This window comes from Scomber japonicus, chromosome 3 (assembly GCF_027409825.1).
Source record: "Scomber japonicus isolate fScoJap1 chromosome 3, fScoJap1.pri, whole genome shotgun sequence".
Lineage (NCBI taxonomy): Eukaryota > Metazoa > Chordata > Actinopteri > Scombriformes > Scombridae > Scomber > Scomber japonicus.
In genome coordinates, this window is record NC_070580.1 from 35480845 (window position 1) to 35506836 (window position 25992).

General features: G+C 38.2%; 5 protein-coding genes across 5 annotated transcripts; all 5 read right to left on the reverse strand.

Annotated features, from left to right (window-relative positions):
• Window positions 1–1639: 1639 nt before the first annotated feature.
• LOC128355390 (odorant receptor 131-2-like) lies at window positions 1640–3925 on the reverse strand. Its single transcript, XM_053315630.1, has 2 exons — window positions 3782–3925; window positions 1640–2440 (listed from the first exon to the last, which is right to left on the reverse strand). The coding sequence occupies exons 1-2, from the start codon at window positions 3923–3925 to the stop codon at window positions 1640–1642; spliced, it is 945 nt and encodes a 314-aa protein (XP_053171605.1).
• Window positions 3926–5949: 2024 nt separating this feature from the next.
• Window positions 5950–9385, reverse strand: LOC128355391 (odorant receptor 131-2-like). The gene is made up of 6 exons (XM_053315631.1): window positions 9349–9385; window positions 8913–8983; window positions 8611–8686; window positions 8332–8460; window positions 6889–7070; window positions 5950–6756 (listed from the first exon to the last, which is right to left on the reverse strand). Exons 1-6 carry the CDS (start codon window positions 9383–9385, stop codon window positions 5950–5952), a joined length of 1302 nt encoding a protein of 433 aa, XP_053171606.1.
• A 3235-nt stretch (window positions 9386–12620) lies between these two features.
• Window positions 12621–16050, reverse strand: LOC128355392 (odorant receptor 131-2-like). Its single transcript, XM_053315632.1, has 3 exons — window positions 15949–16050; window positions 13573–13746; window positions 12621–13442 (listed from the first exon to the last, which is right to left on the reverse strand). The coding sequence occupies exons 1-3, from the start codon at window positions 16048–16050 to the stop codon at window positions 12621–12623; spliced, it is 1098 nt and encodes a 365-aa protein (XP_053171607.1).
• Window positions 16051–18576: 2526 nt separating this feature from the next.
• On the reverse strand, window positions 18577–23473 carry LOC128355393 (odorant receptor 131-2-like). The gene is made up of 4 exons (XM_053315633.1): window positions 23432–23473; window positions 21849–21991; window positions 19500–19635; window positions 18577–19398 (listed from the first exon to the last, which is right to left on the reverse strand). Exons 1-4 carry the CDS (start codon window positions 23471–23473, stop codon window positions 18577–18579), a joined length of 1143 nt encoding a protein of 380 aa, XP_053171608.1.
• Window positions 23474–24471: 998 nt separating this feature from the next.
• Window positions 24472–25519, reverse strand: LOC128355395 (odorant receptor 131-2-like). Its single transcript, XM_053315634.1, has 2 exons — window positions 25364–25519; window positions 24472–25248 (listed from the first exon to the last, which is right to left on the reverse strand). Exons 1-2 carry the CDS (start codon window positions 25517–25519, stop codon window positions 24472–24474), a joined length of 933 nt encoding a protein of 310 aa, XP_053171609.1.
• Window positions 25520–25992: the final 473 nt, after the last annotated feature.

Consider the following 25992-nt stretch of genomic DNA (forward strand, 5'->3'; position numbering starts at 1 on the left):
AATAAGTTAGATGCCTTTGAAATTACTACATTTATAGTGGTTAAATGGGAATGTCACGGGATCCACCGTCACAGGTGTGTGTGTGTGTGTGTGTGTGTGTGTGTGTGTGTGTGTGTGTGTGTGTAAGACTGACTTAAACCACTTTCGGGGACATAAATCAGACTTCACACCAGTTGACTGAGGACAGCTTGTGCTAGTGGGGTCAAAAGTCTATCTGAAATGCCACTTTTTGCATCAGTGGTTAAGGTTAGGGATAATAAAAAAAATAATGATAGTACATTTTATTTATATAGTGGTTATTCTCAGGGTTAGGGTAAGTGACATAGGTCAAATTTTGTGTGTGTGTTGATGTGACACTGCTTACACAGAATGTGCATTATTCTTTATAAATCTGGTTCTTTGACTTAAAAACTGAAGTTGTCAGGAAAGCTCTTTTTCAATATAACAGTAATGAATTTAAATGAAATTAAGTCACCTAACTCACAAACATTAAATAACATTAATTCATTGTGACTGTTGATATCAAAGGAACCAGTGAACCATCACATTTAGATTCTGTCACACTGCAGATATTTAGGGCTCTATTTTTATGAACCCAGTGTTGAAACTCAGATCACAGATAAGTGTGCATTGCTGCTGTTTCCAGGCTCAAATAGTTTCAAATAGTTTCAAATATCAACATACATGAAAACACAGCAGCTCAAATATAACTTAATCTATCACTGACCCAAAACACAAGATTATGGATATTGGCTTCTCAATATGAATATGTATAATTTTGGAATCATGGAAAAAAATACTTTGGTACAGTATGATTGGTATTGTTTGAAATAAAAAGGAAAGTCTTGGCATCATTACCGTAATTACAGAGTAATTCTGGATTTTAGACTCGGCTTTATAAAATGAATGTGAAAGAAATCACAGACACACCTCAAGGATTCAAACATCTGACATGTAATTTATTGGAAAAATACAACTTTTTGGTTTATTTAATTATGTGATTTCATTAGTTTTTTTTATTTACTTCAGAAAGTCGGAAATAAATTAGTTATAGATAGAAAGAGGAGGAACTCTTCGGTGCTTAGCTCTGTCTGTTGCAAATAGGCCAGCAGTCTTCTTCAGACAGAGCTAAAGTTACATTATCTGGTTACAACTTCTCCAATGTGTTAATTGTATATTTTTCTTTGTCGTTACATTTACTTTGTCAGTACATTTTATATATTTGGATTTTGGACTGTTTCTCAGACAAAATAAGTAATTTGATGATGACTGAATAATGGTGATATATAGTCAACTCTTAAAATAATTAATGACAAAAATAGTAAAGTAAATAATAAGAACTGATTTCTTAGTTGCAGCCTCACCCATATTAGATTGACAGGATTCAGGTGGAAAATCAGTGAACTGAAACTATTCTATTTTAGTAACCAGACTGGCGCTATGGAGTACTTGACACTTAAGCATCAGTTTGATAACTCAAACTAGATCACCTCACTATCCCAATGTCAAAGTCAGTGGTTTGTGCCTTTTTATTTATTGCCTTATTGACACCTGGATATCTGTGCTCACATCTAGCACAGCCACAGTGTAACATATTGTCATGTAACAACAGAGCAACATACTGTACAGCACTGTAGTCTTACTGAAGCTCTTTAATGGTTGGCTGTGGATTGATGCTTGCTCTCATTCCACATAGCAGGTACCTCTGTAGGTACCTCCTGAATGTCCTGTCTCTTATCCCGTACACAATAGGACTGATTAACCTGGGAAGAACCTGGATGAAAACATAACAAACAAAAATTGCATCAGTAATATTTCTAGGGAACCAGACGTAGAGAGCTTGTCTTAATGCCTGGGCTACATATGTGAGCATACTTAACAGTAGCTGAAACCCATGAAGTAGGATGGTGTTCCTGGCCTTCTTTACATCTGCATCAGCTGATTTAGCAGCAAAAAGTATTCTTAAGTAAGTGTAAACAAGGCTGCTCCAAACTATAACCAGTAATATTATGTTATAGATGTTGTTCTTCTGCTGGAGTAAAGGACTTAAAAATGCATTGTTTCTGATGCAGACTATTTTGGAATCTAAGAATTCTGCAGATTCTGTGCTCAGCAGTAAAAAAATGTCCGGTACGTAGGACATCAAACTCACAAACCATATTATACCGATCAGAATATATGTTCTTCTGACTGTGCATAACGTTGCGTGGTGCAGTGGTAAACAAATGGCAATATAACACTCCACCGCCATTGCAGCTAAATTCATTGGTGTGTTTTGAGTAGCGATGATAGTAAACAGGAGCAGGAAGCAACAGAGGCGGACGCTGATTTTGTAGAAAACATAACTAAGCAATAACAGCATCACCGAGGAGGTCAGTTGCATCATATCATTGACCACAAGGTGAATGAAGAGGATGTATCGTGGGTTCACATGGAATATCTGCAGAGAACAGAGCAGAAAGTGACATTATTATCCAGGCTGTTATTACATTTAGTAGAAACTTAGATTGCATGTGTCTATAATGATGATTGGTCAGAGTGGACATTCATATCTAATCTTATTGTACAAGCAAATATCTCATTCATATATATATTTTTATGGAAATGGGACACTTTCTCAGTCTTCTCTGTAGTTTTTCAGTAAATGACCAGGAATAAAAACAAGATGAAAAATCATGAGAGGAAAAGAAGTATGGCACTAAAAAACATTAGACACTGGTGTTTGGTGTCTTTGATTATTTAGTTGTTGTATAACATCGCTGTCAGATGTCATTCTAAATGCTTTTAGTATGTGTTGAAACAGCACATACTTTTGAATAAACATGATGTTAAGGAAAAGGTTCACATTTTTGAAGTCCATATTAAAACAGTTTTCATGTGTCCATATGCAGCTTTGAAAGAAATACTGAGACTTATTACTTGACACAATATAAAAATGCTGCATTACAATTAAAAGTAATTTCACTTTACTTAACCTGTTACTCCTGTTACTGAATTACTTTTTAATACTGCAACACGGATATACAACAGCATTTTAATGTTGTAGTAGTGGTGGAGCTCATTTTAAGAGTTTAGTGTAATCTATACCAATGCATGTTTTACACATGGGCGGCTGTAGTAGAGCGGTTGATCCATGAATTGGAAAATTGGCCGTTCAAATTCCAGCTCTTCCAGTCTACATGTCAAAGTGTCCTTGGGACCCCAAATTACTCCTTATGAGTGTGTCAGTGCCCTGCATGGTAGTTTGCTGTCATATGTGTGCGGGTGTGTGTGTGTGTGAATGGATGAATGTGGCTTGTAGTGTAGATGCCTAGAAAACTAGAAGACTAGAGGACTAGAGCATTCCATTTCCCATTTACTTTTAAAATATTGATATGAAAATAACTGTAGCTGTTAGATAAATGTAGTGGAGTAAATACTACCAAGTACATATGCTGTGAAATAATGTGAAGAGCAAGTATATCAAAACTGTACTGACGTAAAGTACTTGAATAAATGTGCTCAAACTGCTGAAGCTTCATAGTAGCCTATTTTGCAGAGTAAGTGTGGAAAATGTTGCTTCAAACTCAATGTAGAGAGAGATTTCGTCAGGTTTAGTTTATAAAGAGAAAAAATGACTGCAGTGATGAATAAGTCTCTCAGTGTATATATGGACATGTAAGTATTGTTTTCAGACAGACTTGAAAAACTCTTTAAGCAGTGCCATATTTCTTTCTCTGCTCATTCCTTTTTTGCCTTCTCCTCTGCAGCTAAATACACATTCAGAGTAAAAGCTTTAGACCTGATGTTTGTTGAAGGTGTGGATCAGGGTGCCGTTGATGTAGTTGATGATGATACATAGTACTCCGACAATCACGTTTTTGCTCACAGCCACACTGAAACTGTCACGAGCTCTCACATAAGAGTTTGCAGACGAGAAATTCATGTGGCAATAGGCAAGGTCTTCCAAAGCTGTCACAAGAATTTAATAAATGTAGTAGAAAGTCTCACTAAAATATACTTTATAAATATGGTATTGTAATTTACGACTTACGAGTATTAGTGCCAGACTAAGAGAAAAAAAAAAGTTTGTTTTCTTTTGGAAATTACGAAAATAAAGTCATAATATTAGGTCTACGAGAATAAAGTTGTAATTTTATGACAACTCTTCCCTCTGCGTTAAAATGAGGAATGTTGAATCTTGTGAAGTTATACTTTGGTATCAGTATCACAAATAAGGAAATACTCAATCTTTTGGCACATCAGCATCAAATCATTATCAGTATCAGGACATTGAAATAAGAACCTAACGGCATTGCTTCTTTTGTGGAAGAGGAGCTGTCTGGTAGCAGTCGACTGCAAGACTTTATTCTCGTAATTTCCAAAATTGTATTTATTTAGTTATTTTTCCCCTATTAGTATGGCCCTAATACTCGTAGTAACTCCAAACAGATTTTAAGATTGTTATATTGTTCAGTCATAATTACAAAAAACATCAGACACTAACTGATTAATTAGGATTTGATTTACAATTTCAAACCAAACAGATATACAGTAGAATGAGCATTTGTTTCTTAAACATCACTATCAAACAGTACATGTAAGTCACATTACAGTTGAACAATTTGCACATTAAAGATGTATTAGACATAGTCATACATCATGATTAGTTCATTCCACAGTTTTTAATTTCAAATAAAAAAAAGACTTACATTTGTTGAACAAGATTGTTGTTTATCCTTCTTTTCTTTTTTCTTTTGTTCATTTATGCCTTTGAGTTTATCTCTTTCAAAGCGATCACTCACAAATACAAATAAATAAACATAAACAGTGCTAAATGCAGTCTCCTATGGATGGAGACAAAAGATCAGAGTCTGACATGCATGACTTTATATACAGTACAGTATCTGAGTATCTTACATGAGTCCGATTAAACTATGTTGTGCACATACTGTTTGTGTGTCTCCAGGGCTGAGTCTCTGGAGTTTTTAAAGTAAAACTTCTCAAAGAAACACAATCATCACCATCAGCTTTTCCACCTGACCTCCGAGAAGGTGAAAATAAAGCAGGAGGTTGGTCAAATTTATCAAAGTAGTTACCGACTAAATGTCAACAAACATCTTTTTAGGCTTGTTCCACCAATTTTCACATCAGCCACTTTGTTTTGCTGTTTTCTTAAATGTGATAAATAATGCAAATAGGTAAACAAAATGTCACTTTTAAAGATGGTTTCTCTCCACAGCCATGCCAGCATAGATCTGACATATTAGGATTCACTTTATACAGCTTTTGCTATGCAGTTGGTATAACATTTCCACCTGTAGAAGTTTATAACTGACATATTTTGTTGACTATTTTGTATGTCACATTGTGATTGACTTTAATCCATAGGCCACTAAAGTAAGAGTGAGGTATAAGTCATGCATTTAGACACTATGCCCGTATTTCTTTCAATGTATTATCTGTATCTTTATGGGAGGCCAGGGTGGCAGCTTGAGATATGAGTAACTGTGTGGTACTGCAGTATCTGCAGTATCTGAGTGAAAAGGGGTTCTTTTAACAGTAATATGCAGCTGAATCAGATGCCTCTGAGATCAGGGATCATCATAGAATAGCTGGAGGCTGTGAAAAGATCACATAAACATATATAATGCCAGTTTGGGAAGATCGGGTATAAGTAGGCTACACATTTTATATCAGAGTTGGTAGCGTATGCACAACACACTACAGGCTGCAGTCTAAATTGTTAAAATAATATTTTGGAAAATTGAAATGACTTCATCATGGATGAGGCTGTGAAATTGCAGACTGCCATGCTCATGTTGCTCAGGAGAACACATGCTGAATGTGTCAAACTTGTACACTCAATGTTTTCTAGTGTACTTTCACACTAAAATATCATCATAAAAACATTATTTGTCTTCAGTGGCATTCCCACTCGTACAGGCTTTGTTTAATATCTAGTTCATGTTATGTAGTACTTTTCTGCAGTCCATTGCAGATCACTGAACACAGGAGGTATTTTTTCAAGTGATGTCTAAAAGTCTTGTCTCGAAGCCCGTACACAATAGGACTGATAAACCTGGGGAGCACCTGAATGAAGATATAGCAAGCAAAGATTATATGTACATAATATTTAGGGAACCAGTACAACAACGCCTTTATCAACACATGGGCTATATAAGTTAGCATACACAAGATTAGCTGAAAGCCATGCAGCAGTATTGTATTCCTGGCCTTCTTTGCACCTCCATCAGATGATTTAGCTTCTTTAGCTGCTTTAGCAGCAAAGAAAATCTTGAAATAAGTGTAGAAGAGAGTGAGCCAAACACCAACCAGGAAAAGTATGTACGACACATCCCTCTTATTTATACTTATAGGGTGATGGAATAAGTTATCTCTCTCACAGAAAATTTTGGAATAGAATAACCGTAAAGGCTCTGTTGCAAGAATAATGAACACATCCGGCAGTGTTGAGGCTGCACTCATGGCCCAGATCCAACCAATCAGAATATATGTCCTTTTGATTGTACAGAGCTCAGCATGTCGCAGTGGTAAACAAATAGCAATGTAGCACTCCACTGCCATGACTGCTAAATTTAATGGGGTGTTGAGGGTGGTGAAAACAGCAAGTGTAATAATGAGGCAACAGAGGGAAGCATTAATTGTGTAGAAGACATAACTAATGATAAAGAGGCTGATTGTTGTAGTGAGCTGGATTATATCATTCAACACCAGGTGGATGAATAAAATGTAACGAGGGTTCACATAAAGTATCTGAAGGAGAGAAAAAAAGAGTCAGTCAGTTAAAAGATCTAATCTCTCTTCCATTTCATCAATTTTTCTTCTACTAAAAATTATAACATAATTATAATAGTAATAACAAAAATAACAATAACATATCCTGACCTGGTGTTTTCTGAAGGTGTGAATCAGAGTACCATTGATATAGTTGATGGTAAGACCAAGAGCCAGAACAATCACATTTTTGACGACAGCTGTGCTTGAAGCATCTCGATAATTTAGACCACTGGACACATTATAGCTGTAAGACGAGGAATTCATGGAGCTGATTTGAGGATCCTGCAAGACTGTTGCAGAGGAATATTTAAATATATTTTAATGTGATGTTTAAGTTAGCACTGCAAATGTCTGCTTCATGACAAAAATATTCATATACTGTCTATTTTTTTCTCACAGTAGCAGAATACAGCAGTAAATCTACAACAAACCTTTCTATCATGACATTTTATAGTGAGAATTTTTATCTTCAATTGTATCCAACTAAAATCAGTTATAGCACTTAAATGCCTTGTAAAACAAATGCTGGAGTGAATAGATATAAAAGAAACTCTACCACACAATGTTGAAAGATCATTTAGAATTACAGAACCTTTATACTTTCTTCTCCTTTCAAAGGAACACTTTTCCACTGCCTAAAACACTATCTACATGTTCATCTGTATTAGAGATATGATGTGCTCAATTAAAGAGAGTTACATAAGTGATTATTTACAAAACACATAGTTACATACATAAGAATCACAACCACAATATTGCACGAATACAATGAGAGCATCAAAGTTAATTAATAAAACACATCAAGCTCGAAATAATGTAAACCACATAACAGAACATAGCACTAATACAATGAAAGCAGCAAAGACATTCTCACCTCTGACACTTCAGTCCTAACTTCAGTGTCAAGTGAATTAGATGGCTTTATATTAAGTTGGATGATGTGCGAGTCCAAGAAAATATCCGAGATGATGTCATTTGTACACTATATTGCCAAAAGTATTGGCTCACCCTCCTTGACTCCCATATGAATTTAAGTGACATCCCATTCTTAATCCATAGGGTTTAATATGACGTTGATCCACCCTTTGTAGCTATAACAGCTTCAACTCTTCTGGGAAGGCTTTCCACAAGGTTTAGAAGTGTGTTTATGGGAATTTTTGACCATTCTTCCAGAAGCGCATTTGTGAGGTTACACGCTGATGTTGGACGAGAAGACCTGGCTCACAGTCTCCGCTCTAATTCATCCCAAAGGTGTTCTATCAGGTTGAGGTCAGGAGTCTGTGCAGGCCACTTAAGTTAATCCACACCAAACTTTCTCATCCATGTCTTTATGGGCCTTGCTTTGTGTACTTGTGCGCAGTCATGTTGGAACAGGAAGAGGCCATCCCCAAACTGTTCCCATAAAGTTGGGAGCATGAAATTGTCCAAAATCTCTTGGTATGAGTTCCTTTCACTGTAACTAAGGGGCCAAGCCCAGCTCCTGAAAAAACAACCCCACATCATAATCCCCCTCCAAATTTTACACTTGGCAGAATGCAATCAGACAAGTACCATTCCCCTGGCAACCACCAAACCCAGACTCCATCAGATCGCCAGATGGTAGAGTCCAGTGGCGGCGGGCTTTACACCACTGCATCCAACGCTTTGCATTGCACTTGGTGATGTGTGACTTGGATGCAGCTGCTCAGACATGGAAACCCATTGCATGAAGCTCTCTACACACTGTTCTTGAGCTAATCTGAAGGCCACATGAAGTTTGGAGGTCTGTAGTAATTGACTCTGCAGAAAGTTGGAGACCCCTGTGCACTATGCACCTCAGCGTCCACTGACCCTGCACCGTCATTTTACATGGCCTAGCTGCTGTCGTTCCCAATCGCTTCCACTTTGTTATGCCACTGACAGTTGACTGTGGAATATTTAAGAGTGAGGAAATTTAACGACAGGACTTGTTTGTAACGGGTAGAAGTGGTAGGACCCAATTGCAGAACAGAACACCAGTCAGCAGTTTTAAATCTTTTAAATCTTTATTTTATAGTCCACAAAGTGACTGAACAGGTATAGACAGAATGTGTAGGGCAACAAGCAGGGCTCAGGGTCACTGATGACAGAGTTGGCAGCAGGTAAGCGCTCACGGACATGAAGTTGACCAAGCTGGAAGTTCTGGGCTCTCCTGACAGGATCGAATGCGGAGGACACCACACAGCTACAGGCAAACAGGAACAGGCAATACTCAAGGTCAGGGGACAGAAGGCTGGTGTGTTTACTGGGGAAGACATGACGAGTGAATGAGTACATGAATTAGTGCTGGAAGGTCTGGCTTGAAGCAAGAGTGAGTGGACAACAGGAGTATATATACAGGCTTGATTACAGACGGGGTTCAGCTGAGAGTCCAGGTGATTACTGATGAGCTGCAGCTGAATGCCCAGGTGAACAGAGTCAATTGATGAGGTGGGTGTGACTGATTAGCAAGAGTAGAGCAGGGGTGTGGTGAATGGAAATTTACCAGCAGCAGGAGAAGAGCAGAACAGACTGTGACATTGTTGCACAGGTGGCATCCTATCACAGTACCATGCTGGAATTCAGTGAGCTCCTGAGAGCGACCCATTCCTTCACAAATGTTTGTAGAAACAATCTGCATGCCTTGGTGCTTGATTTAATACACCTGTGGCCATGGAAGTGATTGGAACACTTGATTTCAATTATTTGGATGGGTGAGTGAATACTTTCGGCAATATAGTGTATATTCAGCTGTGCAGGAGCTAGGAGACATCAGATGTCTTTTGGTAATTAAAACACAGTATGATGACAGTCAGTCAAAACAAACATGATGAAGAAAACTATAGTATTTGTACATTTACATTGACTTAAAGATGTGTGTGATGTAAAATAGCTGTAGAATAACAGAATAAATCTCACCTGCAAGATTGTCACAATAATGCACGTCTCAAAAATAAGAAAGGAAAAAAAAAAAAGAAAATCTGAACTGAAAACTCATCTGCACCCACTGTAATCAATCATCTGATAACTTTCTAATATAATCTAAAACTTAACTAAACTGTGCTGACAGAGTAAAGATCATAATGAAGTAACAAATGAAGTATTGCGACAATAATCCGACCAACACTAGTGCTGTAAAAAAGGAGGACTAACAACAGTGCCATCTCTCCCCCAACCCCTGAATTCTCACACACCATGGGCAAGAAGTCATCGACAAGAAAATAATCATGTCAACCAGCCTGAAAACACAGGTGTTCCCTGTGGATGTTGGCTGCATGGGTCAACCACCAGTGATGTCAACCACCAAGCTACTAAAATGGATTGAAATCCAAGGACAGTCCATCTTAAAGGTTATAAAGTGATTGGCAGAGGCTGCCAACAGAAGTAGAAACTGGCAATAAGTGAGAAGAACTGAGTAGCAAGATAGCCATCAGCAAGCAGAAGGGGTAATAGTGGAGGGAGTTGTATAGGGATGCAAAATGTCACCAATGAGCCCTCTGTAGGTGTCATGAGCCAATCGAAGAACCACTAATGAGGAAGGGTGCCCACCTGGTGACCCCAGTGAAGCCTTTAATAATGTGGGTGCCTCTATAGTAATGTGGGTGTTAAGTTTGTTGATGTTTGAGAACCAGATAAGACGTCTATGCAAAACCTCTTTTTACCATCTCAAAAACATCTCTAAACTCTGCCCCGTTATAACCCCATCATCGCCATTGCCTTTATTTCCTCAAACCTGGATTACTACAATGCAGTCTTCAGAGATCCCTGGCGGTTCTGGCCACAGCTCACTGGGCCAACCAGTGTTTAGTAAACACAGTTGACAGTTCGTGGGTTGGGTCAGGTTCGGGTCGTCACCAGTTGGCTAAGACAACAAACCTGTCTTTTACACAACTCGCACTTGGTTGGTCTGAGTTTAATGCCATGTTCTGTCTTACAGCTGAGAACTTGTCTGAAGTGGGGTATGTAATTGTTGTCCCTCCTGGTCTGGTGGGTGTCAGGGAGGGGTGTGTTCATAAACCCTGTAACTGTATGTAGAAAAAAAGAGGCAGAAAACTGTAGCTTGTGTTCAGCTTGACTGCAGGATTTGTTTTACTTCCTCAACGTAGGAAATATTTCTTTCTAGGGCTAAAACTTCAGCCGAACGTCAGTAGATTTGTGAAGTGGCTGGTGAATTTGCTCAACATTCTTGCCACAATGGCCAATGTGCTGTAACGTTACCAACTGACATCTAGTCTGCTGCTGTTCATAATTTAGTTTTATGTGTGAAATACTGTGTGGTCTCGCGAGACACCCGCACAGCACATCTAAAGATCTGTGTATGGTCGCGCGATATTTCAACGATGTTTACAGCTTTAGCAGTAGCTGCAGAGTAAAAGCCATCAGGTAAGTGTTTATTTCAATAAACTCCTGGTGTATTTACAAACTTTCCAATGCATCGATTAACCAGCCTGCCAAATCTGAATGATTAAAAAAATCGCCAAATATATGAAATTAGGCTTCAAAGTTGTGTAAAAAGCAACCCCTTTCGCTCGCCGAGTTTGCCGAAACCCCGTCCCCTACCAAATGTCACGTGTCAAAGTCATCACCTCTTCTAGAAACATGGACGCTATGTCTGAGAGCTTTCTGCTGCTAACTCAGCTGCTAGCTCGGCGGCTAACTCTGCTGCTAGTTTGGCGGTCTTTAAATGAATAGATGTTAAATTAATACTCTTTATGGGAAAATGTTTATTAGTTCTTTTTTATTCAAAGCAAGACAAAAGTTGTATAGCTAACATGTATACAGCTGAAATGCTAACTGTAAAAAGATCCCATGTCTAATTTCCTTGACTATGTTTACAAACGGTTGTCACCATATTAGCTGTGAAAAGTATCATTCCAGCCTGTTATGTTGTGGAGTTTGCTATAAAGTTGTGCCGTCTCAACCGTAGACATTATGTCAGTCCTTGCATGCATGTATTGCATCTTAGCATGTATAAAAAGTAACAGGTTTCAACTTATGCTGTAAAGTACCTTTTCCTTTCTGGTAGACAGGGGGCCAAAATAATTATTTTGACATAATGAAATCTAATGTTTTTACCTGGCCACAAGCATTGTGTTAGTGTTTCAGCCCTTGGTTGCATATTATGGCGCAGATTATTTTCCCCTTGCAGTGGACATGGTTTTCATCTGATGCATTGCGCTCTGTCATTATACATGTAAACAGTTTATCAGACTATGGAATATATGCATTAGCACTTCAAGTGGCTTATCTTCTCATCAGTTAACAAACTAAAACAAACCCCTTTTAACCTTTCTGTTGTACCATGTACGTTACCTTATCCATTAGCAACAGGTTCACTATATGCTAGCATGACATTGTATTGCTAAACACCGCTATTTCAAAATATTACTGCAAAACCACTTTACTCTAAGTGGTATGTTATCACCAACGATTCATAACACTTATAATAGAATAACTAGAGGTTAGATTAGATCATTAGGTTAGATAATTATATGAATAGATCACATAAACATAAATAATGCCAGTTTGGCAGGATCAGGTATAAGTATGTATTTTGTATCAGAGGTGGTAGCTAATGCACGAGACTACATGCAGCAGTTTGAAGTGCATGTTTAAATTGTTAAAATAACAGTAATTTAGTAATATGGAAGTATGTCAACATGGACAGAGCCGTGGTTTTGCAGACTGCAATTCGTGTGGTGCTAAATTCACAATCCAAATTAGTTTAACTTGAGGAATCTACAATGTGCATACTTAATGTTTTCTAGTGCACATTCACATTAAAGTATATTATTTGTCCTCAGTGGCATACAAAACTGTGAATGGTTTGTTTAATATCTAGTTTATGTTATGTGAATTTTCTCTGGAGTCCGTGGTCTGATGCTTGCCCACAGTGAACACAGCAGATACTTTTTCAAGTGATGTCTAAAAGTCTTGTCTCGTAGCCCGTACACAATAGGACTGATAAACCTGGGGAGCATCTGAATTATGATGTAACAAGCAAAGAGTGCATGTGCATAATATTTAGGGAACCAGTGCAATAGGGCCTTTTTCAACACATGGGCTACAAAGGTTAGCATACACAAGATCAGCTGAAAGCCATGCAGCAAGATTGTATTCCTGGCCTTCTTTGCATCCCCATCAGATGATTTAGCTTCTTTAGCTGCTTTAGCAGCAAAGAAAATCTTGAAATAAGTGTAGAAGAGAGTGAGCCAAACACCAACCAGGAAAAGTATGTACGACACATCCCTCTTATTTATACTTATAGGGTGATGGAATAAGTTGTCTCTCTCACAGAAAATTTTGGAATAGAATAACCGTAAAGGCTCTGTTGCAAGAATAATGAACACATCCGGCAGTGTTGAGGCTGCACTCATGGCCCAGATCCAACCAATCAGAATATATGTCCTTTTGATTGTACAGAGCTCAGCATGTCGCAGTGGTAAACAAATAGCAATGTAGCACTCCACTGCCATGACTGCTAAATTTAATGGAGTGTTGAGGGTGGTGAAAATAGCAAGTGTAATAATGAGGCAACAGAGGGAAGCATTAAATCTGTAGAAGACATAACTAAGGACAAACAGGCTGATTGTTGTAGTGAGCTGGATTATATCATTCAACACCAGGTGGATGAATAAGATGTAACGAGGATTCACATAAAGTATCTGAAGGAGAGAAAAAAAGAGTCAGTCAGTTAAAATATTGAATCTGTCATCTGTTCATCCATTTTTTTTCTACTAAGAACTATAGCGCAAGATTATGATAGTAACAACAAAAATAATAGTATATTCTGACCTGGTGTTTTCTGAAGGTGTGAATCAGAGTACCATTGATATAGTTGATGGTAAGACCAAGAGCCACAACAATCACATTTTTGACCACAGCTGTGCTTGAAGCATCTCGATAACTTACACCACTGGACACATTATAGCTGTAAGATGAGGAATTCATGGAGCTGATTTGCGGATCCTGCAAGACTGTTGCAGAGGAATATTTAAAGGTGTTTTAATGTGTCAGCACTGTAAATTACTCCTTTTTGCCAAAAATATTAATATATCTGTATTTTTCTCACAGCAGCAGAATACGCTGTTTAACAAGTAAAGAGAATAAAGTAAATGTACAAGAAATGATCGTATCCAGACTCTTTATAGTGAAAGCTTTCATCTTTCAATGTATGCAACCACAAACATAACTGTAACATTTGTATGGGTCTTTTTCAAAGTTAATAGCATACTTTATGCATTACTTATGTACATGGAAATGAACAGTGATGCCGGTAACGCGTTCCTTAGCCAGTAGTCAGGTTAAAGTTTCTTAAATCCAAGTCACTGTGCGTTACTATTTTTTGTCATTTTCCTTAGTAAACAGATATTATTTGATTTCTTCTTGCGGCTTGGAGAGTGACGTCACGTTCTCAGCATGAGGTCAACTCACTTGTGTGACACAAACGTAAATAACAATGAAGGAGGGGAGAGAGAAGCACGTTTTCAACTTGGAAATACAGTCATTATTTAGAGTTTCTGTCCGTTAATGATAACAGTATAAAGGTTCGCTGTACGCTCTGTGCTGGAGAACAAAGTATTATCTAGCTTCAAAAACACAACGTCAAATTTGAAGAAACATTTGGACAGTCAAACTCATGGAGAAAGTCCCACCAGGTGATGCGAAGGAGAGAACTGTGACTAATGCAGGAGGTCTCCCACCACCCAAACAACAAAAGCTGAACTTCGGTACAAAACCGGTAAGTGGGGGAGAGTTAAAGAAGTTGGTCGGGCAGTATGTTGTAGAAGAAATGCTGCCCTTAAACACAGTTGACTCGCCCTCGTTTCGTGCCATAATAAACAAGATCCCCACTACTATCAATGCCGAGCTGCCTTACACATCTTTTTCTTCTTACCTGGAGATGGAGTAACTAATAAAGTAACTTGTAATCTAACTAAGTTACTTTTAAAATCAATCAGTAAAGTAAGTTACTTCCCAAAGGAGTAATCAATATTCATTAATCAGATTAGTTTTTCAAGGTAATTGTGGCAACATTGGAAATGAACCTTAAACAAATCTGATTTGCTTCTTAAATACTGAACATTCTTCTCATTAACTTCAAAATGAGTTCATAACACTTGCATGGTCTTAAAAGCTTTGTCAACTAAATCCTCATTAAGTTCAAAATAACATCAACAAATGTCTGAGTGAATAGATATAAAACTTGACCACACAATGTTGAATGATCATTGAATTATAATTTTGTCTCCTTTCAAATGAACAATTTCGAATTGCTTTAGAGATACGATATGTTCAATTAAAGAGTTAGAAAAGTGACTGTTGATTCATATTTAAAAAAACACATACATACATACATACATACATACATACATACATACATAGGAATCACAACCACAATATTGCACTAATACAATGATAGCATCAAAGTTCATCAATAAAACACATACAGTTCAAAATCATTACTATACTGTAAACCACATAATAACAGAACATAGCACTAATACAATGAAAGCATCAAAGACATTCTCACCTCAGACACTTCAGAGTCCACTTTGGTGTGAAGTGAATTGATGACTTTATATTAAATGTGATGATCCTAGAAAATGTCATTCATGATGTCATTTAGATATTCATCTGCGCAGGAGTTCAGAGACATCACATGTCTTGATAATTGAAACACAGTATGCTTACAGTCAGTCAATCAAAACAAATATGATTAAATAGTATTTGTACATTTCAGTAGATTTTTACCGATATGTAACTTCCATAAAAATAGCTGTAGAATAACAAAATAATTGCATCACCTGCAAGGTTGCCATAATTATGCATGTCTGAAAAAAAATTATAAAACAAACTGAAAATCTGCGCACTCAGTCATCTCCACCTACTGTATTGACAATTGTTGGATCTGGGAGCAGGAAGTCAGAGTCCATTTGAGCCTCCTCTTGCTACTTTTTCCTTTGTTTCAGGGGTTGGAAGACAAAAGGCAGCCTCGAGGTCAGGCTGAGTTTACAAGTAGGCCTGTCTATGTCTGACTGCATGGTTGAGGCCCAACACTGTAGATCAGCCTGATATCTTTCAGATTTAAAAAGATGAGTCAGTTGTATAAATTTAGCAAAAAAACTAAACCAGCACAGCAGACAAAAGATGGTACTGCTGTGTTCGAACCATAGAGTGTATCTCAACGTAGTGAGGTGTGACGTCACCCATTGGTGTCATTAGAGCTGGTTGAAGCTGAGAGTTGCAGCGTACTGGCGGTGGCACCATCATTTCCGTTTGGAGCCAGGACATTCCAGATAAGGAGTGTTAGGTTTTGCCTTTCATGCTCTGGAACCACACCTGCAAACATCATACTGAAGCTAATGCTAGGTCACTGTGAACACTAAGCCCTGTACACTTGGGCTAATCTTCGCCACTAGCTAAACTATGCTAAAAGAGCAGGTATCGCAATAAAGTAATATTAAACTTAACGAAATATTGCAACAGTAGTCCGATTGGCACTAGTGCTGAAAAAAGGACTAACAACAGTGCCCTTTCTCCCCAAACCCCTGAATTCTAAAACACCATGGGCTTTGTACCAGCAGGAAAAGTACCAAAGAAGTCATCGGCAAGAAAACAATCAAACCAACATGATATAGCCCAAGATCACAGGGGCTCTCTGTAGAGGTTGGCTGCAGGGGTTTGTAGCCATGTCAGCCAACAAACTACTAAGGGATCAGAGTCCAAGGCCAGACCATCTGACAGGCTATAAAGTGACTGGCAGATGGCTGCCGAGAGAAGCAACCTCTGTCTTGGAGATTCTGTACTCTTTCACCTCCTTGTTTAAGAACTTGAGTATGGACTATAGCACTTTTGAACACTATATCCTTTTCTTACTTAGTGTTTTTATGGTGTCCGGCTGTTGGCTGGAGTCATTGCTGGTTACTGTGAGAGGAGACTGTTGATATTGTTTGGTCAATGGTGGTCCCTCTCCAGTGACCCCATTGTGTCTTCCGCAGGCTTAGTCTTGGTGGAATTGATCAGCTGATGGAGCTACATCTGGATTCCCCTTTGCTTTTCTTGTAGAGCAGATATCTCTTCACTTCTGGGGTCAGTGGTGTGGCATGTGCATACAGGAACACGATGTCAGGTTTATTTATGGATGATTAGCTACTACTAGCAAAGATGGTAATCCTGGAAAAGCACCCCAAATTGTTGTCCCTCCTGGTTGGTGTCAGGGAAGGTTGTGATAAACCCTGCAGCTGTATGTTGAAAGAAAGAGGCAGAGAACTGTAGCTAGTGTTCGGCTTGACTACAGGGCTTATTCTATACAACATAGGAAATACTTACTATATATCAATTACTATATATTAATCATACTCTATTGTCATAAATTCATAAGTTATATTATTTACATTCAGGGATGCAAATTCAGCCAAATGATGGTAAATATGTGAAGAGGCTGGTGAATTTGCTCAACGTACTAGCCATGGTGGCCAACATGCTGTAACATTACCAGCTGGCATCTAGTCTATGCTGCAGTTCATAATTGTGTTTTAGTGTGTGTGACATTATAGTCTGTGTCTGTGTCTCCAAATGCCACAAGGAGGTGATTTTCATCAGACAAGTAAAGTTGGGAAAATGTGTATCAGTTAATTTTATTCAAAGCAAGACAAACGTTACACAAAAGTTAGTTATACACCAAAGTGTGATTACAAAATGATGGGTTGTAAAAGAAAAAGTTAAGTAGTACCTTTTCCTTTCTGGTAGACAGCGGGCCAAAATAATTATTTGACATTCTGAAATCTAATGTTTTTACCTGGCTACAGGCATTGTGTTAGTGCTTCAGCCCTTGGTTACATGTTATTTCGCTGATAGATTTCCCCTTCCGTGGACATGGTTTTCAAGGAGTATGATACAGTACATCATGCGCTGTCATTACACAGGTTAACAGTGTATACTGTGAAATATATGCATTAGCATTTCAAGATGCTTATCCTCACATTGGTTAACTAACCAAAACAAACTCCTTTAGCATTTCTATTCTACTGTGTATGTAACTCTATGTGCCATCTAATGACCTGTTTGAGTATTGCACGAAAATTAAACAGACAATTGGTAAATAATTATTAAAAAATATTTAAGACACCATAAAATAATAAATATAAATAAACATATGATTTTAGCAATGAAAAGCACTATAATCCTAATGATAATTTTAATGGTGTTTTTATACCATTTTTAATTCTGTTTTGAACCCTTCACACAATATGCATATTTATGTTTGGTACGCACATTTATTAAGCCTTTAAAAAGACTCAGCACACTTACATCAGCCGAACAAAATAGTTTAACTAGTCTTCACACATCGTCGATATATTCCTGTTTTTTGTTGTCCTTCTCTTCTTTTTTCTTCTGTTCATTTATGTCTAAGAATATATTAAATAGAATTTTACCTAACATATGATAAGTCATCACAGAATAAATAGAGGCTAGACTTACAACATCAATACATCACATAAACATAAATAATGCCAGTTTGGCAGGATCAGGTATAAGTATGTATTTTGTATCAGAGGTGGTAGCTAATGCACCAGGCTGCAGTCTGAAGTGAATGTTTAAATTGTTAAAATAACTTAGTAGTAATTTAGTAATATGGAAGTATGTCAGCATGGACAGAGCCGTGGTTTTGCAGATTGCAATTCTTGTGGTGCTAAATGCATTTGTCAAGCTTGTGTTATGTTGTATACTCATTATGAATAAACTATTTGTCTTCAGTGGCATTCAAAGCTGTAAATGGTTTGTTTAATATCTAGTTTATGTAATGTGATTTTTCTCTGGAGTCCGTGGTCTGATGCTTGCCCACATTGAACACATCAGGTACTTTTTCAAGTGCTGTCTAAAAGTCTTGTCTCGTAGACCGTACACAACAGGACTGACAAACCTGGGGAGCATCTGAATTATGATGTAACAAGCAAAGAGCGCATGTGCATAATATTTAGGGAACCAGTAAAACAGAGTCTTTTTAAACACATGGGCGACAAAGGTTAGCATACACAAGATCAGCTGAAAGCCATGCAGCAGTATTGTATTCCTGGCCTTCTTTGCATCCCCATCAGATGATTTAGCTTCTTTAGCTGCTTTAGCAGTAAAGAAAATCTTGAAATAAGTGTAGAAGAGAGTGAGCCAAACACCAACCAGGTAAATTATGTAGGACGCATCCCTCTTTTTCAAACTTATGGGGTGACGGAAAAAATTCTCCCGCTCACAGAAAATTGTAGAATAGAATAACTTTAAACGTTCTGTTGCAAGAATAATAAACACATCCGGCAGTGTTGAGGCTGCACTCATGGCCCAGATCCAACCAATCAGAATATATGTCCTTTTGATTGTACAGAGCTCAGCATGTCGCAGTGGTAAACAAATAGCAATGTAGCACTCCACTGCCATGACTGCTAAATTTAATGGGGTGTTGAGGGTGGTGAAAACAGCAAGTGTAATAATGAGGCAACAGATAGAAGTATTAATTTTGTAGAAGATGTAACTAAAGACAAATAGACTGATTGTTGTGGTGAGCTGGATTATATCATTCAACACCAGGTGGATGAATAAGATGTAACGAGGATTCACATAAAATATCTGAAGGAGAGAAAAAAAGTCAAATCAGTTAGTTAAAAGACAGTTAGTCTGTCTTCCATTTCTTTCTTCCATTAATAACAAAAATGACAATATATTCTGACCTGGTGTTTTCTGAAGGTGTGAATCAGAGTACTATTGATATAGTTGATGGTAAATCCAAGAGCCAGAACAATCACATTTTTGACGACAGCTGTGCTGGTAGAGTCTCGATAACTTAGACCACTGGACACATTATAGCTGTAAGATGAGGAATTCATGGAGTTGATTTGAGGATCCTGCAAGACTGTTACAGAGGAATATTTAAAGGTATTTTAATGTGATATTTAGGTAAACACTGCACATGTCTCCTTGCCAAAAGTATTCATATATCTTTTGTTTTTTTACAGTTGCAGAATACCTTGTTTAACAATTATGCACAGAGAATAAAGTAAATCTACAACAAATCAACCTATTCTGACTTTTTATAGTAAAAGCTTTCATCTTTAAACATATCCATCAATAACTATAACACTTGCATGGGTCTTAAATGCTTTGCAGAGTCAACAGCTTTTTATGCACTTACAAGCAACATATTCTTGTGCATAGAAATGAACATAACAAAATCTGATTTGCTTCTTTAAATCCAGACTTTTCTTGTAATCAGGTTCAAAATATGATCATAACACTTGTATGGGTATTATATGCTTTGTTTTCTTCTCATGAAGTTAAAAATAATATCAATACATTCTGGAGTGAACAGATATAAAAGAAACTCGATCACACAATGTTAAATGATCATTTGGAACTACTGCAAATTAATACCTTTCTCCTTTGAAACAAACACTTTTCCTCTGCCTAAAACACCATCTAGTTGTTGAACTGCTTTAGAGATATGCTCAATTAAAGAGTTACAAAAGTGATTTAATGAATAAAAACTGTTCATATTTACTATAACGTAAACCACATAATAACAGAATATAGCACTAATACAATGGTCTCAAAGACATCCTCACCTCAGACACTTCAGTCTCCACTTTGAAGTTAGTGTTGAGTCAGATTGATAGCTTTATATTAAAAAGGATGACGTATGAGTCATAAAAAAATGTCAGTAATGATGCCACTTAGATATTCAGCTATGAAGGAGTTAGGAGACATTAAATTCTTTTGATAATTAAAACACAGTATGCTTTCAATCAGTAAAAACTAATATGATGAAGAAAACTTCAGTATTTGCACATTTCAATAGATTTAGACACCCAATGGTTTAGCTAAACTGTGCCAACAGAGAAGATATCATAATTAAGTAATATTAAACTTATTTAAATATTGTGACATTACTTGTCAACTGGCACTAGTGCTGGAAAAAAGGACTAACAAAAGTACCCTCTCTTCCTCAACTCCCTAAGTTCATAAACTCAATTGATTAGGACACATAACTGCAGATTGTAGTCCTTTTTTCTGACACAAAGGGAAGAATATGAAGACTGTGTCTCAATCTCTTCATTAAATGCCTTTATCATTATCTCTAAGATAAAATAGTCAGTTACACTTGTGTTGATAATGAGAAGTACTGAAACTGAGCTACCTCAGCAAAGACTACTATGTTTTAGCCCATTAAGTAGTTCATTCTTGTTTCAAGTTTTAAGATTCAAGTTTATTTTATTTATATAGCACTTTAAAAGCAAAAAAACTATGCACTGTGCTTCACAAAGACAGGCAATATATATTGCATATATAAGCATGAAAGAATCAAAATTAAAATAGAACTAAATTTAAACACAAGTTTAAAAAACCCTAAGAATTCAGATAACAAATAAAACACATTAAACACAATTAAAAGCCAGAGAATAAAAGTGAGTCTTTGAATGGTTTTTAAAAATGTCAACAGACTCAGCCTGTCTAACGGCCTCTGGTAGGCTGTTCCACAGCCGAGGGGCCGCTACAGAAAAGGCCCTGTTCCCACATTTTTTTTCCATGAGCGGGGCATTGTCAACATGCTGAGGTGGGAGGATCTGAGGGGTCTGTTGATGTTGTAAAGACTGAAAAGTTCCGAAATATGTGTGGGGGTGAACTGTGAACCAGCTCTACACCCTCTGCAGAATCCTTGAGGGTGCATGGGAGTTTGCCCAACCAGTCCACATATGTTTTGTGGACTTGGAGAAGGCATTCGACCGTGTCCCTCGGAGAGTCCTGTGGGGGGTTCTCCAGAAGTACGGGGTATCGGACTCCCTGATACAGGCCATCCGTTCCCTGTACCACCGGTGTCAGAGCTTGGTCCGCATTGCTGGTAGTAAGTCGGATTCATTTCCAGTGGGGGTTGGACTCCGCAAGGGCTGCCCTTTGTCACCGATCCTGTTCATAATCCTGATGGACAGGATTTCTAGGTGCAGCCAGGGCATTAAGGGGGTCACTGCTTTTTGCAGATGATGTGGTCCTGCTGGCTTCATTAGACCCTGACATCCAACTCTCACTGGATTGGTTCGCCGGGATGAGAATCAGCAACTCCAAATCTGAGTCCATAGTCCTCAGCCGGAAAAGGGTGGAGTTCACTCTCCAGTCGGGGAGTCGGGGATGAGATCCTGCCCCCAGTGGAGTAGTTCAAGACCCTCGGGGTCTTGTTCACGAGTGAGGGAAGGATGGAGCGGGAGATCGACAGGCGGATCGGTGCGGTGTCTGCAGTAATGCGGATTCTGCACAGGTGCGTCGTGGTGAAGAGGGAGCTGAGCCAAAAGGCGAAGCTCTCGATTTACCAGTCGATCTTGGTTCCTACCCTCACCTATGGTCATGAGCTTTGGGTAGTGACCGAAAGAACAAGATTGTGAGTACAAGCGGCTGAAATGAGCTTCCTCCGTAGGGCGGCTGGGCTCTCCCTTAGAGATAGGGTGAGAAGCTCAGTTATCCGGAGGGAGCTCGGAGTAGACCCGCTGCTCCTCCGAGTTGAGAAGAGCCAGATGAGGTGGCTCAGGCATCGAGTCAGGATGCCTCCTGGACGCCTCCCTGGTGAGGTGTCCATGGCACGTCCCACCGGTAGGAGACTACGGGGAAGACCCAGGACACGCTGGAGAGACCATTTCTACTCGACTGGCCTGGGAACGCCTCGAGATCCCCCGGGAAGAGCTGGATGAAGTGGCTGGGGAGAGGGATGTCTGGGCTTCCCTGCTTAGGCCCCGGATAAGCGGCAGAAAACGGATAGATGGATGGTGTGGGCTTGAGACCATAGACGGATTTGTTAACAATTAGTAGAATTTTGAACAATATCCTGAAGTGAACCAAGAGCCAGTGTAAGGATGTCAGGATGGGGGTTTTTGGATCTTGTTAGTAACTGAGCTGCAGTGTTCTGGACAAGTTGTAGTCAGGAAATGGTAGATTGAGGGATGCTATGGTAAAGTGAGTTACAATAATCCAGTCTGGATATATTAATGCATGAATTACTCTTTCGAGGTTGGAGGGTGTGAGGAAATACCTAATTTTGGAGATGGTTCTGAGTTGGACAAAGCTGGACCTGACAACGGAATTTACCTGTTTATTGAAGTTGAGATCACTGTCGAATATAACACCCAGATTGAACTGTTGAACTGGGCTTTCTCTGCCCTGTTATTTTGTATTTCTACACTGTTGAAACTGTGAGGAAACGCATGAGGTCAGCTGTAGTCAACCCATCTTTGGTCATCAGCATGTCTAAATGTACCTGGCTTGATTATCTTTAGAACAGTATGTTCTTAATTCTACCCCTGTGAAATTTTCAGAGAGCCCTTCATCAATCTGCCTACACAGCAAGCTATAGCTAATATCAGAATCTGAGTCAGAAATCGGTCAAATCTGTATTTTAAATTCTGTATGAGGTCGTAAAGCCGCAACATGTGTCAACTTTAACACATCAGTTACCTGACTGGCTACAACTGGTGATCTGCGCCTTGATTTTCACCTCTGAAAGTTCCACTATTGATTCAGTGTCTGCCACTAACTCACATTGATCTCCTGTATGTTGTTGCAGTTACATGATGAGATTGTTGGAAAAAAACAGGTGGGTCATGCCTTGGTCCTCTTGACTTACCAACTCATTTACAATGATCTGGAAGGTGATCCTCTTCTTCATCATTGATAGAGGTTGTCAGCTTGTAGAGCACTTCTGTTTTGTCAGAACTTATGGAGCTGCCTGTGAATTCCCATCACAGTTATTGTGGAGCAGATATCTCTTCACCTCAGGAGTTTGTAGTGTTCTGTGTTGGTCCAGGAACTTGATGTCAGGTTATTTATAGAGGATAAGCTTCTATCAGCAAAATGCACTAATCCCAGACAAGCCCCCCCAAATTGTTGCTCCCCCTGCCTGTTGGATGTCAGGGAGGGTTTTATTCATAAACCCTGTTGCTGTATGTTCAAAAAAGAGACACAAAACTGAAACTTGTATTCGGCTTGACTGCAGGATTTATTCTGCTTCCTTAACAAAGGAAATAATAATACTAATAATACTTTTATTATATGTTATGTTTTTAAATTAGTTCTTTTTGTATTCAACATGTTACACAGTTAGACACAAAAGTGTAATAACAAAATGGTGGTTGTTAAAACATATGAGTAGCTGATGAAATTTAGAAGCAACTAGCCACTTGGCTGATGGAAGAAAACATTAATTTCCAACACTGTTTACATGTCTTCTTAAGGAAGTAACAAACACACATACAGGTAAAGAGTGATGGACTGTGAAACATATGCATTATTTATGATAGCTAAACATCTTTATTTAAAGATATTACTGCAAAACCACTCTACTCCAAACATTATATGTTATCACCAAAGATTCACACTTATCCCTCGCACTGGGGTACATGTATATGATTTGGGGAAATGTTAACCCACCTGTATGTAGAAATAAAGAGACAGAAAACTAACCCTAACTTGTGTTCAGCTTGACTGCATAATTTATTCTGCAGCACTTGCATCAAAGGCATTTTAGGTTCCTATCATCTGCAAATTCCTGTACAGTTTTAGTTCTTTACACTCTGTGCAATTGTGTGTGGCATTCACAACTATGAATCTAGTTTATCTAGTTTATGTTATGTAGCATTTCTCTACAGTCCAAGGTCTGATGCTTGCTCACACTGAACACAGCAGATACTTTTTCAAGTGCTGTCTAAAAGTCTTGTCTCGTAGCCCGTACACAATAGGACTGACAAACCTGGGGAGCACCTGAATTATGATGTACCAAACAAAGCGTGCGTGTACATAATATTTAGGAAACCAGTACAACAGAGCCTTGTTCAATGGAGGAGCTACATAGGTTAGCATACACAAGATCAGCTGAAAGCCATGCAGCAAGATTGTATTCCTGGCCTTCTTTGCATCCCCACCAGATGATTTAGCTTCTTTAGCTGCTTTAGCAGCAAAGAAAATATTGAAATAAGTGTAGAAAAGAGTGAGCCAAACACCAACAAGGAAAAGTATGTATGACACATCCCTCTTATTTAAACTTATAGGGTGATGAAATAAGTTATCTCTCTCACAGAAAATGATAGAATAGAAAAACTCTGAAGGCTCTGTTGCAAGAATAATGAACACATCCGGCAGTGTTGAGGCTGCACTCATGGCCCAGATCCAACCAATCAGAATATATGTCCTTTTGATTGTACAGAGCTCAGCATGTCGCAGTGGTAAACAAATAGCAATGTAGCACTCCACTGCCATGACTGCTAAATTTAATGGGGTGTTGAGGGTGGTGAAAACAGCAAATGTAATAATGAGGCAACAGAGAGAAGCATTAAATCTGTAGAAGGCATAACTAAGGACAAACAGACTGATTGTTGTAGTGAGCTGGATTATATCATTCAACACCAGGTGGATGAATAAGATGTAACGAGGATTCACATAAAGTATCTGAAGGAGAGAAAAAGAGTCAGTCAGTTAAAAGAGCTAATCTCTCTTTCATTTCAAATAATTATAATGTATAATTATGACAGTAATAACAAAAATAACAATAACATATTCTGACCTGGTGTTTTCTGAAGGTGTGAATCAGAGTACCATTGATAAAGTTGATGGTAAGACCAAGAGCCACAACAATCACATTTTTGACCACAGCTGCACTTGAAGCATCTTTATAACTTAGACCACTGGACACATTATAGCTGTAAGATGAGGAATTCATGGAGCTGATTTGAGGATCCTGCAAGTCTGTTACAGAGGAATATTTAAAAGTATTTTAATGTGATATTTAGGTAAACACTGCACGTGTCTCCTTGCCAAAAGTATTCATATATCTTTTGTTTTTTTACGGTTGCAGAATACCTTTTTTAACAATTATGCACAGAGAATAAAGTAAATCTACAACAAATCAACCTATTCTGACTTTTTATAGTAAAAGCTTTCATCTTTAAATATATCCATCAATAACTATAACACTTGCATGGGTCTTAAATGCTTTGCAGAGTCAACAGCTTTTTATGCACTTACAAGCAACATATTCTTGTGCATAGAAATGAACATAAAAAATCTGATTTGCTTCTTTAAATCCAGACTTTTCTTGTATTCAGGTTCAAAATATGATCATAACACTTGTATGGGTATTATATGCTTTGTTTTCTTCTCATTAAGTTAAAAATAATATCAATACATTCTGGA

Excerpts from the sequence above, each read along its gene's own strand:
- LOC128355390 (XM_053315630.1), bottom strand. The coding sequence starts at position 3,925 with ATGAATTTCTCGTCTGCAAACTCTTATGTGAGAGCTCGTGACAGTTTC. Across the intron at positions 2,441-3,781 it reads ACACCTTCAACAAACATCAG|ATATTCCATGTGAACCCACG; the intron begins GTCTAAAGCTTT and ends TGTTCTCTGCAG.
- LOC128355391 (XM_053315631.1), bottom strand. The coding sequence starts at position 9,385 with ATGGGTCGCTCTCAGGAGCTCACTGAATTCCAGCATG. Across the intron at positions 8,984-9,348 it reads GCTCACTGAATTCCAGCATG|CTGTGTGGTGTCCTCCGCAT; the intron begins GTACTGTGATAG and ends GTTTGCCTGTAG. Across the intron at positions 8,461-8,610 it reads ATGTAAAATGACGGTGCAGG|CTGCATCCAAGTCACACATC; the intron begins GTCAGTGGACGC and ends ATGTCTGAGCAG.
- LOC128355392 (XM_053315632.1), bottom strand. The coding sequence starts at position 16,050 with ATGATGGTGCCACCGCCAGTACGCTGCAACTCTCAGCTTCAACCAGCT. Across the intron at positions 13,747-15,948 it reads ACGTTGAGATACACTCTATG|GATCCGCAAATCAGCTCCAT; the intron begins GTTCGAACACAG and ends ACAGTCTTGCAG. Across the intron at positions 13,443-13,572 it reads ACACCTTCAGAAAACACCAG|ATACTTTATGTGAATCCTCG; the intron begins GTCAGAATATAC and ends TCTCTCCTTCAG.
- LOC128355393 (XM_053315633.1), bottom strand. The coding sequence starts at position 23,473 with ATGAAGAAGAGGATCACCTTCCAGATCATTGTAAATGAGTTG. Across the intron at positions 21,992-23,431 it reads AGATCATTGTAAATGAGTTG|ACCCCGAGGGTCTTGAACTA; the intron begins GTAAGTCAAGAG and ends CTCGTGAACAAG. Across the intron at positions 19,399-19,499 it reads ACACCTTCAGAAAACACCAG|ATATTTTATGTGAATCCTCG; the intron begins GTCAGAATATAT and ends TCTCTCCTTCAG.
- LOC128355395 (XM_053315634.1), bottom strand. The coding sequence starts at position 25,519 with ATGAATTCCTCATCTTACAGCTATAATGTGTCCAGTGGTCTAAGTTAT. Across the intron at positions 25,249-25,363 it reads ACACCTTCAGAAAACACCAG|ATACTTTATGTGAATCCTCG; the intron begins GTCAGAATATGT and ends TCTCTCCTTCAG.